Genomic DNA, 15,026 nt, shown 5'->3' on the forward strand with positions numbered 1-15,026 from the left:
TGTAGGAGGTGTTTAGGAAGAGAGGGAGCCTAGAACAGGAAGCCATCTTTCTTTTCTGATTCTCTGGCCCATCCTCCTTCCCTCCGCCTATCTATGTGTATCCCCTGCCTCAGTTCCCACCCTCCCTCCCCATCCTGCAGATTGGCTTTCTGTGCTTCTCCTACACAATTGATATACTATGATCACCCTGATCAACATCTTCTCTGTCCCAATACAAGATTCCAGAGAAAGAGAATTTAATGAGTACAGCTTGGGTCCAGGCAGCTATGGCTGGCACCAGCAAGACCGGAGGACCGTCCTGAAGGTGGTAGCAGTTCACACATACCATGCTGTCTTAGACTGGATTCTCCCAGAAGCAGATCCTAAATCAAGAATTCAAGTACTAGCTTATTTGGGAAGAAGCTGGAAGGATATAGACTTCACTCTTATTACTCCCTTTGCTCACCTGCTGGGGCTTTCTGCCACACTCTCGAGCCAGAAGACCAGGAAGCTGGGGAGCCTATTGAGAAAACCCATGTCAGGTCAGCCTCCTAGGGCACGGAGCAGAAGGACAGGAAGTCAATCTGAAGGGGTAAATGAAGACTTGATTCAGACATTTCTCAAGAGAATTGCTATTTACATAAACTAATGCAGATATGAGAAAATAAATTATTCCATTCTTTAGTTATAAGTAATTATAGCATTTAGGCATGCCCAACAGTATTACACGTGAGATTTGAATAATCTAGTGACACTTCGCATTCATCACTATTTTATACAACCTGGGGCCAGAAATGTCAATATATCCCTGGACAAATTTTAAGCATATTTTGATTGGCATAAATATGATCCAGGCCTATCATAACAAACTTAAACAGTTCACTGTCAAATGCAATATGTTTATGTTACATTCCATGTGAGTAGTTAGATCCTAAGCAGAAAGGTATTTATTTGACTTTAGAAGAGGGACCTCAGATTTTGTTCTTTCCATAGTTTCTTTCTTTCTTTAAAAAAATTTTATTCAAGTCATTTTTCATTTTTCAATTTCACTTGACATACAATATTATGTGAGTTTCATGTATATAATCAACTGATTAGATATTGTGTAAGATACTAAATGATCATCCTGACAAATCTTATACTCATCTAACACCGTATATAGTTATTGGAATAATATTGACTGTATTCCCTATGCTGTACTTTACATCCCAGTGACTATTCTGTAATGACCAATTTGTACTTCTTAGTTCCTTCACTTTTTCATCCATCCTCCCAACTCCATCATATCTGGCAACTGTCAAAATGTTCTCTGTATGAGTCTATTTCTGTTCTGCTTTTTTGTTCACTTTGTTGTTTAGATTCAACTGTTGATAGATATGTGTTTATTGCCATTTTGTTGTTCATATTTTTTTTCTTCTTAAAGAACACATTTTAACATTTCATGTAATGCTGGCTTGATGGTGATGAACTCCTTTAGCTTTTTCCTTTTTTTCTTTTTAAATACATTTTTATATACAATATAATAGGGCAGTAGACCCCTCCCTCTCTTTTTAAAAATAAAACAAACCTTTTAAGAAAATCGGCAAGTTGCAAGCTTGTAAACAGTGATTAAAGAGCCCTGAGCAGCCCTGGCTGGCCCTGGTTGGTAGTTCAGTTAGAGCATTGTTCTGATAGGCTGAGGTTGCAGGTTCAATCTCCAGTCAGGGCACATACAAAAATCAACTGATGAATGGATCAATATGTGGTTCCAAATAAGTGGAACCACAAATTGATGTTTCTCTCTCTCCCACTCTCTCTCTCTCCAGCCTCTCTCTCTCTAAAATCAATTTTAAAAAGTCATGAAAGAAAAAAAGTATTCAAGAAATAAGTCAAAATCTTCCCGTCACATACATATTAGATCTATACATTGGAAATTATAACTACCCTAAGGGCATCAATGATCACAGTCTCTCTTCCCCAGAAATTCATCTCAAGTGAAGGGAGCCGAAATAACACTAGAAAAACTATTTCTACATTTGCCATCACACAGGTATGACTCATCTCTCCCCCTGGTCTATCTTAAATCCCCTAGTCAACACTGCCACCTTGTATGGAAAGCTTAAAAAGTTTCCATACAGCTTAATATGCCTTTTGATTCCAAATGGTAACTTTGCTGGGTAATCTTGATCGTAGGTCCTTGCTTTTTCATCACTTTGAATATTTCTTGCCAATCTCTTCAGGCCTGCAAAGTTTCTTTTGAGAAATCAGCTGACAGTCTTATGGGAACTCCCTTGCAGGTAACTAACTAACTGTTATTCTCTTGCTGCTTTTAAAAATTCCCTCTTTGTCTTTAACCTTCTACATTTTAATTATGATGTGTCTTGATGTGGGCCTCTTTGGGTTCATCTTGCTCGGGACTCTCTGTGCTTATTGGACTTGTATGTCATTTTCCTTCACCAAGTTAAGGAAGTTTTCTGTCATTATTTTTTCAAATATGCTTTCAATGTCTAGCTCTCTCTCTTCCCCACTCAGCACCCTCATCATGTGAATGTTGATTTGCTTGAAGTTATCCCCAAAGGCTCTTTACACTATCCTCATTTTTTTAAATTCTTGTTGTAGTTCCTTATATTCCAAATTGCTATTTTGATTCTTGGTTTCATCTACTGTACTGTTGATACCCTGTAATTTATTTTTCATTTTAGTTAGTGTATTCTTCACTTCTAACTGGTTCATTTTTATAGTTTCCATGTCCTTTTTTATGCTGTTGAAATTCTAAGTTCATCTACTCTTCCTCTAAGTTTATGGAGCTTTCTTATAACCAGTGTTTTGATCTCTCCATCTGGTAGATGGCTTGACTACATTTTGTTTAGTTGTTTTTCTGGAGTTTTATTTTGTTCTTTCATTTGGGACATGTTTCTTTGTTTCCTCATTTTGGCTGTGTGCCTATGTTTGTTTCTATGTACTAGGTAGAGTTGCTATATCTCCAGGTCTTGGTAGAGTGGCCTTATGTTGTGGATTTTCTGTAGGGTTCAGTGGCACAGCCTCCCTGCCCCGTGTGTGGGCTGTGTACACTCTTCTGTTGTTAAGCCTTGATTCCTGCTGACACATCAGTAGGAGAGATTTACTGCAGGCCAATCAGCTATAAGGACTGGCTTCAACCACCAACTACCATGGAGGATCAGCTGTGCAGGGACTCACCCCATAAAGCAGTACTTACTTCAGCAGGTCTCTGGTGCCTGCTGAGTCCATCCCTTGAGTATGTAGCTAGTGGAAGTGATTGGTGGGGCTTCAATGTGGTCTGAAGTTGCCGACTGGGTGCGCTGGCTCTGAGGCCTCCTGGGAGGTACAGGCCAAAATTAGCCACCACCAGCGTCCTGCAGGAGACCACGCATGATGAGTTACAATGTGATCTTCAAGTGGCTGCTACTTGCACTGGGCTTAGAAGGTTCCAAGATGAGGCCAATATGGGAACCAAGGCTCACTGCTACCAGTGCTGGGCCTAGGGCCACTTAGTCAGAAGTACAGGACATAGTGAGGCCAGATGCTACTTGCTTGAGAGATTTTAGGAAAGGCTAAAGCATGAGTCAAGACAGGCCATTTGCATGGAAAAGCTACTGGAAACAGCTTGGGAGGGCCTGCAAATTGAGTGGGGCAAGGTCTCAGGGAATCACCAAGGTGGGGTTAACAATATCAGCCATGTTGACAGAAACTCATATATAGTACCTGCCTGCTGGCTTTGCACATGGCTTTGCATGGGGTTGGAAGGGATAAGGAGGGTCTCAGGAAAGGAACAATGTCCTCTATGAATACTTCTGTCTGGGAGAAAGCCTGCCACCCCCACCCCACCAGCTCACACCCTAATGCCAGATCATTTACCTCCTTCCTGTATGTCTCTGGTGCTTTTTGAGCTGCTTCCCCTCAGAGAGAGTAGATGTGAGCTCAGAGGGAATAACTCTGAGTTATTGTGTGAGAGCCCATGCAGAGGAACTGCCTGGGACTCCAGAAGCTTTCTGTCTCCCTCAGCCACCATCCCTGCTGATTTTTACATCTAGAAGTTATGGGGACTTCTGTTCCAAGCACTGAAATCCTGGGCTTGGCTAGGGGGCCTGGTTTGGGGCTGGGACCCCTTGCTCCTCAGTGGGGAACCTCTGCAGCCAAAATATCCCTCCAGATTTTTATTTGCCACAGGTGGGTGTGGGACCAGCCTGTTCTGTGTGACTTTGTCCCTCCTACCAGTCTCATGTGGCTTCTTCTTTAAATCCTAGTTGTAGGACTTCCACTCAGCTGGATTTAAGGCCTTTCTGAACAGTGGTTATTCTGTAGTTTAGCTGTAATCTTGATGTGGTTGTGGGAAGATACAATACTGTGTTTTCCTGTGCCGCCACCCTGACCAGTAGCCTCTTCTCCATAGTTTTATGTGTTATTTTGGAAGTCATTGTCCAGGCTTTATTTAAACTCCTGTCACATTGATCCAATTAGAATCCATAAATATTTGTAAATCCTTCTCCAACCAGCTTTCACTGAAGGTCTTATGTATTTTCTGAAACAACAACAAAAACAACTTGTTTGTATTAGTTTCTTGTTACTGCTGTAACAAATTACCATGAACTCAGTTGCTTGAAACAACAGAAATTTATACTTTTTATAGTTTTGGATGTCAGCAACCTAAAATGGGTCAGGACTGGATTCTTTTCGAAAGCTCTGGGGAAGAATCTGTTTCCTTGGCCTTATTCAGCTTAAAAGAGCTACTCGCATTTCTTGGCTCGTGGCCCCTTTCTCCAGTTTCTCTTGGGATACTCTTTGAACCCAGCCACCTTGCTGCGAGAAGCCCAAGCAGAGCTGTGAAGAGGCCTCGTGTTGGTGTTCCAGCCGACAGCCAGCAAGCTCTGCCAGACCTGTGAGTAAGCAACTTCAGATCATGTCAACCCCAAGTTGTCAAGTCACTCCCTGCAATCTGAGTCTTCCCAGTTGAGGCCCTAGACATTGTGGAGCAGAAACAAGATATCCTTACAGTGTCCTTTCTAAAGTCCTGACCCACAGGGTCTGTATCATAATAAAGTGGTTGTTATTTCATGTGACTGAGCTTGGCACAGTTTGTGTTGCTGCAATAGTAACTGGGTACTCAGGTCAACACAAATGTGGAAGGACACAGCATTCTTGCCAGTAAACACAAGATAACCAAATCTTAATTTTTTTCCCCCAACTTGTTTAAGACTGTCTCAACCCCACAAATCTAATCCAGAGCTGGTCTTTCCTTTCTCCTCCAATATAATTTGTCTTTTCTAATCAATTCATGTGGCTGGAGCTCAATGATCTAAAGATTTAATGAAATCTCATAGAATCTGGAAGCAAGTGCCATTTAAAAAGATACTTCTAAACACCAATACATATTCACTGTTATTTAGACTATTTGAAATTTTTTTAAAGGGTAGACTTAGTTTTTTTTCTTAAAATTTGTTTTTGTAAAATGTGATTAAGCCCTGGCTGGTGTGATTCAGTGGACTGAGTGCTGGCCTGTGAACCAAAAGATCACCTGTTCAATTCCTAGTCAGAGCACGTGCCTAGGTTGCTGATGCTTCCCCGGTTGGGGACGTGAAAGAAGCAGCTGATCAATGCATCTCTCACACGTTGATGTTTCTCTCCCTCTTTCTCCCTCCCTTCTTCTCCCTCTAAAGGTAAATAAATAAAAATTTTTAAATGTGGTCAGTGAAGAAACAAAGCGAGAGGAAAACCCCTTTCCAGGAGGTGTTGGGGTGGGAGGACAGGGGCAGGATCAGATGACCAAGGTTGACAGGAAGGTTGCAAATGATAACACTCATTCAATAGAAAAAGAAAAATGTACTTCTCTAAGTTTTTGCCATCCTTACAATATCAGTGATGATAGATCAGTTAAAATGGAACCCTTTTCTAAGATTGTTTTCTGATCTATTTTCCTAGGTTAAATCCACCTTCAACTCTGCCCACACTTCATAAATGACTGTAGACTCTGAGTTCAGGGGATCATTTTTTTTCCTGAAAAAGTGTTTTGTGAGGTCAGTGATATGAAGGATGCTGTTCATTATCTCATTCAACTATTCATGTGAGGGACAATGAGTAGAGATGATGGTTGAGATGGGCACTGGGAGGGGGCAGACAAATGATTTAATAACACAAAAATAAAGCCAGTGTGATTTAATTAAGTATCCAGTGCTGGCCCCAAGGAATTTGCTCATTTCCCTGTATAGCCATTTAAAGAACAGGAAGTATGAAACACTAACTTAAAACAATATACGCACCCCTATGTTCCTTGCAACATTATGGACAATAGCTAAGATCTGGAAATAGCCCAAGTGCCCATCAGTAGATTAGTGAATGAAAAAAGCTATGGTACATTTTACACAATGGAATAATATATGACCATAAAAAAGAAAACATCTGTCCTGGCAGGTGTGGCTCAGTGGATTGAATGCCAGCCTGTAAACCAACAGGTTCGATTCCCAGTCAGGGCACATGCCTGGTCCCTGGTTGGAAGAGTGAGAGAGGGAACCAATCCATGTAGCTCTCTCACATTGCTATTTCTCTCCCTCTCTTTCTTCCTCCCTTCCTTTCTTTCTAAAAGTAAATAAATAAAATCTAAAAAAGAAGAAGAAAATCTTACCTTTTGTGACTGCATGGATGGACATGGAGAACATTGTGTGAAGTGAAATAAGCCGGTCAGAGAAAGGCAAATACCATACGATCTCACTTGTAGGTGGAATCTAATAAACAAAATGATTTAACAAACAAAAAGAAACAAAAGCCTAGATACGAAGAATAAACTGACAGCTGTCAGAGGCAGGTAGTTGGGAGGCTTAGTGAAAAAAGCTGAAGGGATTAAACAAATAAATAAATATATATATATTTATATGTATTATTATACTGTTTCTTTCATTAAAGAAAGAAGCAGTATAATGATATCCAGAGGCAAAGGGTGGTGGGGGGAGGTGGAATTGGACAAAGAAACGTAGGAGGACAGAAAGAGACTTTACTTTAGGCAATGAGCTCACGATGCAGTGTTCAGATGATATTTTGTTGAGTTGTACACTTAAAACCCGTATGGTTTTGTTAACCAGGGTCTCCCCAATAAATTCAATTTTTTAAATAAAAGAATAAGAAATAGAAGATTGGCTAATTTTATAACACTCTGAGTAATTATTTCAGGTACTTGTTTTTTTTAAATGTCAGCTACTTACTCTTTCGAATGTCACTGGTTTTTGTTGGATAGTTCAAGAAAAACAAGGCTGGCTTACATGGGGGGATTGATAGATACAGGCCATGATTTTCATAACACTTTATCAATACTTGACTTTACTTAAAAGCACAGCTTATGGATAGAGGAAACTGAGAAAGCACAGACAGTTGAAATCCTCTGACCTTCTCTAAACCACAATATTCACACTGTTTACCTCTTCCCACAGCCTTATGTGGCAGACAGCAGTTCACAAATAAACTGAGTATTATTTCACTACCTGAGCTGAGCTGCTGCAGCTGCTGCTGCTGCTGCTGCTGCTACTGCTGCTGCTGTTAATCAGCAAGAAAAAGGTGATGGCTTGTTTGGTGATGACTAGGGACAGAAATAAACTCCCATAACATACCGACATGTCTAGGAATGCTTCAGATTGTGTCTCATTGGTTCTATACAAAGCAGGGGTCAGAACATCAGAATTATTAACTCACTTAGTCCTTGTACGTGTTATTGAAGGTAGATACTGCTATTACATCCCATTTTTAAAGACAAATAAACTGAGGAACAGACAGGTTAAATACCCTGTTCAAGGTCACAGTGAGTGGGAAAGTAGGAATTTGAACCCTGAACTCTGTCTCTAAGAGCTATGCATTTAGCCATTATACAACGATGCCATTGTTTCTATCCCTCTTTGAATAAAAAAAATTACCCAGAACAAAAATTCTAAGAGGGCAAATTACTGGCACATTCTAGACTCACCTACACATTAATTGGCCATTAGAAGCAATAATTCTAATCTTTTGCTGTTAATTTTGACCCAACGAGCATTAGGACATATTGTTCTAGAGAACCCATACTTGGAAAAGATATGTTTATGACTAATAGACAGCAGGATATGGTTTCCACAACATTTTCCAGTGAAGCATTTGGTTTTCAGAAGCTGCCAAGGCTTCTTAATCAAAAACTGGGTTACTGTTTATACCAGAAATATGCAGAGGGTGGGAAATGGCTAATTTCTCACAATCATCTGAGGCACACTGGAAGCACTTAACTAGTTACTAACATACATTCTACCATTCCATCATAGCTCTCTAATTTTACGTATCATCATCTTTGTGGTTGCAAAGGCCAAGGGGAAGGTTCAAGGTAATTATAGGAAATTCAGTTCACTTAATATTGTCGACATTAGTTGACGTACCTGTAGCATTTCTCTTGAAAATCTCCACCATCACTTCACTATCTTCCTTATTCTACACATACATGCTGTGATAAGTCGGGAGATAGCATGGTTTTGATGTATTGCAGCTTCTCTCATCAAGAGATGGAGTTAATTTGGGGGGTAACTTGAATCTGAGCTGGGCTATGTAACTTGCTCTGTACAATGGGACATTAACAAACGGGATGTAAACAGCTTAAAAATACATTGCATTAGAGGTTACCTCTGGTGATGGAATTTCTTCTGCCATGATGATAAGAAGTCCAGGCTAGCCTGCTGGATGATGAAGGATATGTGGCCAAATCATACTGTCACCCCAGCTGATATTAAACCAAGTGCCTGACATGGTAGTGAGTGAACTGTCTCCTATTTACCCCAGACCCCAAACTAAAAAGCCTACCAGCCAACAGGCAGTTCAGTGAGACCGTTCTTGATCACCCAGCCTGACTTAGCACAATACCCATTTTGCCAGCAGAATCATGAGCAAATGAAATGGTTTCTGTTTGGGATGTTTTATAATATAGTAAAATTTAACCAATGCCCATTCTTACGTATGCACATGGCTATTTGGGAATCTGATTTTTCTTAAATGATTCTCCTCTCCTCCTTCTAGTCCTTTTCTCATTTAGTTACTGTCGATTGGCTTAGGGATAGTAATTGACACAAGCTTTGCCAATTAGATTCCATCCCTGGAATTTTCGAAACTGTACCCTAGAAGAAGAAGTCCACAGTGTCCTTCCAATACTAGAATTTGCAAGATGTGAAATTGGGGATTTGTTCAGAAGCATGTTTCCTACTAAGTTGACAAGCTAGTCTGTACCTAACAGGAATGAAGTCAGCACAGAGAAGAAAGTAGAAATGAAAGATGGAAAGAAAATGCCTATGTGGCATTTAATTACTTAAACCTCATCCCTGCTCCTCCCACAGTTGGATGAGTTAACTCTTCCTAGGATTTCGTGAGCCAAAAATGTTCACCTTTTCTCTAAGCAGCTTGAGTTAGGTTTCTATCACTAGCTCCCAAAAGAATCTTGACTAATATATCCTATTTATTTGCATATGTAACTATTATTAATGCAATAAACAGATCGATGATTATTTCCATCCTTATGCTCAGTTGGACATTATCTATTTTGGTTATCTGTTGTTATAAAACAAATCATCCCAAAATTAGCTGCTGAAAACAACCATTTTATTACATCTCACGGATCTGTTGGTTGACTTGCATACACTGAGTAGTTCTTCCGCTGGTTTCATTTGGGGACTCTCATGTTACTATAGTCAGAGGGTGGCTGAGTGGTCATCTGAAGGCTCAATTAGCTGGAACATCCAAAATGGCTTCTTTGGTGACATGTCTGGCATCTCAGGACCCCTCCACATGGCCTTTACCTCCACAAGGCAGCTTCTCAACCAGGGCCTGTCCAGTTTCTTTTTTTCTAGTAGAATAGCTTATACGGTGGCTCCAGGCTCCCCTGACTTGTTCGCAGAGATTAAATGTCCTTACGACCCAGGCTTGGAAGCCACACAGTATTACTTCCTCTGCATTCTATTGGTCAAGCCAGACACTAGGTCATTCCAGATTCTAGGAGAGGGAATGAGACTAGACTTCTTTATTATAAGAGTGGCAAAGAAAATACAGTCATTTTAACCTACAAGTATAACTTTCTAATTTTAACAGATGTTATTTAAATTTCAGTTTCTAGGTGTGTTATATTTGGAGATTCAAAGAATAAGAAAATTTAAACTTTAAAAAATGTTAAAGGCCAGTAAAAACAATTCTCCTGATAGCCTGGCATTTCCTTGCCTAGGGGTTTTACTCTAGTACTGGAAGTCACTTGGAAAGGTCATTTTGATCTTCTATTAAATATAAGTTTCCCAAAATAGTGAGTTACTTGTATAATTACACGTTTAATGTTGGCTTCCCTCACCGGACTAGAAACTTTGACAAAGTAAACACCATATCCCATTGGCACACAGTGTCTCATATGCCCCAAGGTATGTTACCTGCATATGTTGAATGCTCCTTAAATATTTCTTAAATAAATGAATGTAACTTCTTAACCAGAGGAGATTTTGCCCCCAGGGGACAGCTGGACCAGTCTGGAAGTCTGGAAGTCTGGAGATATTTTTGGTTGTCACAAGGGTGTTGTTACTGGTATCTTGAGGGTAGAGGCCAAGAATGCTAGCAAACATCCTACAATGCATAGGACTGCCCTTCACAACAAAGAATTGTCTGGCCCAAAATTTCAATAGTGCTAGGTTTAACAAACCCTGAATGAATGAATGAATGAATGAATGAATGAATGAATGAATGAATAGAATGTGAAACTGATTATGTTGCCATAGCCTAGTCTATTGAGAGTCTAAGAAGCCATAGATTTCCCAGTTGTGTGTGCAATATCCTAGTTGATTACTCCTGGTTTGTAGCCCATAACATTTGTTCCACAATGGGGGAGAAGACAGGACTAGAAGCCCATGCTTACTCCTTACCAGCCCTCCTTCTGCTCTGGCCTCAGAGTGTTATTCTAAATTGGATGTGCAGATACATGGTAAACTGCGTATCTATCATTTGTCCCTCCAGGTCCAGTCTTGACATTTCTTCATTCTGGTCTGTGCCCTAGAAGGCTGGCCTTTGTGGACTGCTTCAGTGGGCCCTTCCCTCTGGCTTCCCTTTGGATTTAGCCAAGAAGGGCGATGGCAGAAGGAGCTTAAGGCTGAAGAATGTACTTCCCTGCATTCCTGTCTGCTGGTTGCCAGAGATGTGCTGCATCCTTCTGCTGGAACTCATAGCTCATGCCATGAGGCTGCCACCCTCTTCAACTGTAACCTTGACTGCCTATTGACCCTTCAGGCCTAGGGGTGTGGGTGGCTTCCCACTCTTGCTAGCTTCATTCCACTGTACCATCCATTTTGTTTTTCCTTAACCTGCCTACATCTTTGTAAATAGGCTATGAACTTCTCCATTAGCGAGGATCATCAGCTTCTTTCTGGGAAACACACTGGAAATTACAAGACTGCCTTATGCTTTACTTCAAGGTGGACTTGTCATCTATGAAGACCTGTTGCCTTGTCTCATCCATTGGTTTTGATCATCTTGAATACCAAAGTAAACATCTTGAGCAACCCTAAGTAAACTGACTGCACCACAATCCTTTGGATAATGAATAGGTCTCTGGTGTTACTCCATCTTGAATTGAACTCTCCAGTCAATCCCACTTCCTTTCCTTAACCACCCACTATTGTATCTCAGCACTCCATGTCCCAGGATTAAGCAACACTTGGTCCTTCTTCTTACCCAAGTGCATCATGCTACTGAAGCTGGCAAACAATAGGGACCAGTTCCCTGCTGAGTTGTGACATGTTGGCGCTGAATGACCCATCCTTTCCTAACCCTTTGCCTAGTTCTGAACAGGGCACCTGACTGTTGGAATGAAATCTGCAGCAGCCTTGCCGGGGATGGCTGTCTGTCTGGCCCCTGCCCCCTGCCTCTGTCTGCAGCATATAAATGATGTCATGTTTGTTATAGTTACTTTCAAATGTGTTGTCCTTGTAGATCCCCAACATTACCAGATGCTTTCCCTGGCATCTTGATAAGTTATTCAGAGTAATCTAAGAAAGGAAGGGAAAAAATAACGGATTTCTCCATGTGTCATATCTTGCTTTAGCAATTACTGTAGGAAAATCATCTCAAAATTTAGCAGTCTAAAAAAAACATTTTATTCTGTTTTGAAAATAGGTCAGGATTTGAGGTAAAGCAGAAGTGATTTGTTTCTGTTCTATGTCTGGAGTCTTGCTTGGGAAGACTTGAAGGCTGGTGATGCCTTAACAGCTGGGGCTGGAATTGTCAGACTTCTTACATGGTAGCCCAGGGCTCTAAGAGTGAATGTTTCAGCAAACAAGGCAGAAACTGCATGTCCTTTTATGAACCAGCCTCTCCGCATCTATGAGCTCTTTTGGAGGGTGGGGGCAGATTCTACCTATAAGTGTTATCATATGTTGTTTCTTTTTCTCTGTCTGATTTATTTCACTGAGCCTAATGCCCTCAGGTTCCATTCATGTTGTTGCAAATGGCAGGATTTCCTGCTTTTTATGACTAAATAATATTCCTCTGTGTGGCTGTGTGTTTATCACATTTTTCCACATCCATTCTCCCACTGATGGACACTTAGGTCATTTCTACATCTTGACTATTGTAAATGATGCTGCAATGAACATGGGGGTACACATACACTTTTGAGTTAGTGTCTTCATTTCCTTTGGATAATACCTCAATGTGAATTTGCTGGATCATGCGAGGTCTAATTTTAATCTTTTGAAGAACCTCAATACTGTTGCTCATAGTGGCTGTACCCATTCACAGTCCCAGGACAAGTACGGGAGAGTTCCCTTTCTCCACATCCTCATTTACATTTGCTACTGCTTGTCTCATTTGTAACAGACTTTCCACCAGGTGTGAGGTGGCATCCCATCATGGTTTTGATTTGTATCTCCCTCATAATTAGTGATGTTGAGCACCTTTTTTATGTATCTGTTGGCCATTCATATGTCTTCTTTGGGAAAATGTGATTCAGATCCTCTACCCATTTTTTAATCAGATTGTTTGTTTGGTTTTGTTATTGCTGTTGTTATTCAGTTGTATTAGTTTTTTACACTTTTTGGGTATTAACCCCTTATCAGGTATATGATTTGCAAATATTTTCTCCTATTCGGTAGGTTGCCTTTTAATTTTACTCATGATTTCCTTGCTGTGCAGGAGCTTTATTTAGTTTTCCAGAAGCTTCTTTATGACTGAAGGATAGAAATATCTGAATGGCAAGGTTGGTTGCCAGGATAGAAGCCTATAGCAGATTTAACCAACAGGTAATGCTGAACAGCTTCTCGCCCCAGAGGACCAGACACATACACGCCGTGAGAACTTTCCAAAGGTGATAGTATTAATACAGACAGTTACCCATGAGTACAAGAGGTCAGAAGAACTGAGAAATTGAAACACAAAGGTAACATAGAAACAAGTTTTACAGCCTTTGTGGAGTCATCCACACAGAAATTCTTTCTCTCCCTGAGAGAGGGGCCAGACCACATGGGGAGGGAACTTGAGGAGCTGTGCCTGCATTCATTTCCCATAAAAATGTGAGTTTCTGATAATGTTAAACATGTGGAAAATTGCATTTTCTTACATGGTATACCCTATTTGAATTACTTATACTTTTTTTTGATGTAAGAGCTGAAAGGAAAAAATCACCTATGCTTTGCCTTTGGAATCAATTTTGTATTGTTTTTAGTAGGTTACTTAATATATGGTCAGTGCATTTGCAGTGACATGGATAAATCTTACAAGCATCATATTAGCAAAATAAGTCAGTCGTGAAATGATGACATACAGAACTATTTCATGTATATAAAATGTAAGCCCTGGCTGGTGTGGCTCAGTGGATTGAGCATGGACTTCTGAACCAGAAGGCCACTGGTTCGATTTCCAGTCTGGGCACATGCCTGGGTTGCAGGCCAGGTCCCTGGTTGGGAGCGTGCAAGAGGCAGCCACCTGATGATTCTCACATTGGTGTTTCTCTCCCTTTCTCTCGTCTTTGCCCTCTCTCTGAAAATAAATAAATGAAACATTTTTTTTAAATTTAAGAACAGGACAAGTAATCAATGGTGATAAAAATTAAAATAGCCTCAATTCCAACTCTCCAAAACTAACTTTCCAACAATTTGCCAGGGAGAACATACTTTGACGTTTCAAACTCTGCCTTGTTTCAGAGGCTGTTTAGTAACTGTAATCAGTCTCTCTGTGGGTATACGCTGGGTTCCATGGGACCTGGAGTCCTGCCTGTTTGTCTATGATGTGCTTAGTGATGGTGGCGTCCCCTCTGGGACTCCTGGTATTGCGGATGCAGGTCTGTCCTCTGTTCCCTGCTTCGCCTTTTCTCTGGGCAGACCCATTGCCAGGGTCTCTCCAGCTCCAGCCTACCCCGTGCTGCAGTGTGAACTGGCACCAACGAGGAACCAGAATATTACAGCTGCCTGTGTAGATTCCAAGCACTGATTACTCAAAATATTGTTTCATCCGCAGACCCTGAAACAACATCTTGGGTGCAGGTTATTCATTTAGGAGGTGGCTCCAGGAAGCTCAGTGAGAAAAGAGGGAGAAAAGCCATGATAAAACAGATAAACGAGCAAGTTACAATTTAGGGCAACTTGGGCTCAATCCCACTGGGTATCCTCTGAGAAACTGCGTGGAACATGCTTCAGAAACATCGCTCTGAGGGATGGGGAAGCTGGGGGCTTATTCACTGTTATGGACTGAATGTCTGTGTCCCCTCCCCCACCCCACCTCCCAATTCATATGTGGAAGCCCTAACCCTGAGTGTGGCTGTATTTGAAGATGGGACTTTTAAGGCAGTAATTAAAGTTCAGTGAGGTCATAAGGCAGGGCCCTGATTTTATTAGTGTCATTATAAGCAAAGATATCAGAGCTTGCCCACCCACTCTCGTCTTCCTTCTCCGTGCACATGCTGAGAAAAGCCCACATGAGGACATATCAAAAAGGCAGCTCTCTGCAAGTCAGAAAGAGAGTCCTAATCAGAACTGAGTTGGCCAGAACTTTGATCTTGGACTTCGGCATCCAGAACTGTGAGAGGCCTTATTTCT

At 41.0% G+C, this 15,026-nt stretch overlaps 1 protein-coding gene across 1 annotated transcript in view; it reads right to left on the minus strand.

The window, feature by feature from the left end:
* LOC119051178 (immunoglobulin-binding protein 1-like) overlaps positions 1–15,026 on the minus strand; it is a 120,515-nt gene that overhangs the window by 55,698 nt on the left and 49,791 nt on the right. The window contains 1 exon segment of the mRNA XM_053671060.1: positions 446–563. Coding sequence (XP_053527035.1) covers positions 446–516 — 71 coding nt within the window. The 5' untranslated portion in view covers positions 517–563.

This window comes from Artibeus jamaicensis, unplaced genomic scaffold (assembly GCF_021234435.1).
Source record: "Artibeus jamaicensis isolate MK-2021 breed Jamaican fruit bat unplaced genomic scaffold, CSHL_Jam_final contig_685, whole genome shotgun sequence".
Lineage (NCBI taxonomy): Eukaryota > Metazoa > Chordata > Mammalia > Chiroptera > Phyllostomidae > Artibeus > Artibeus jamaicensis.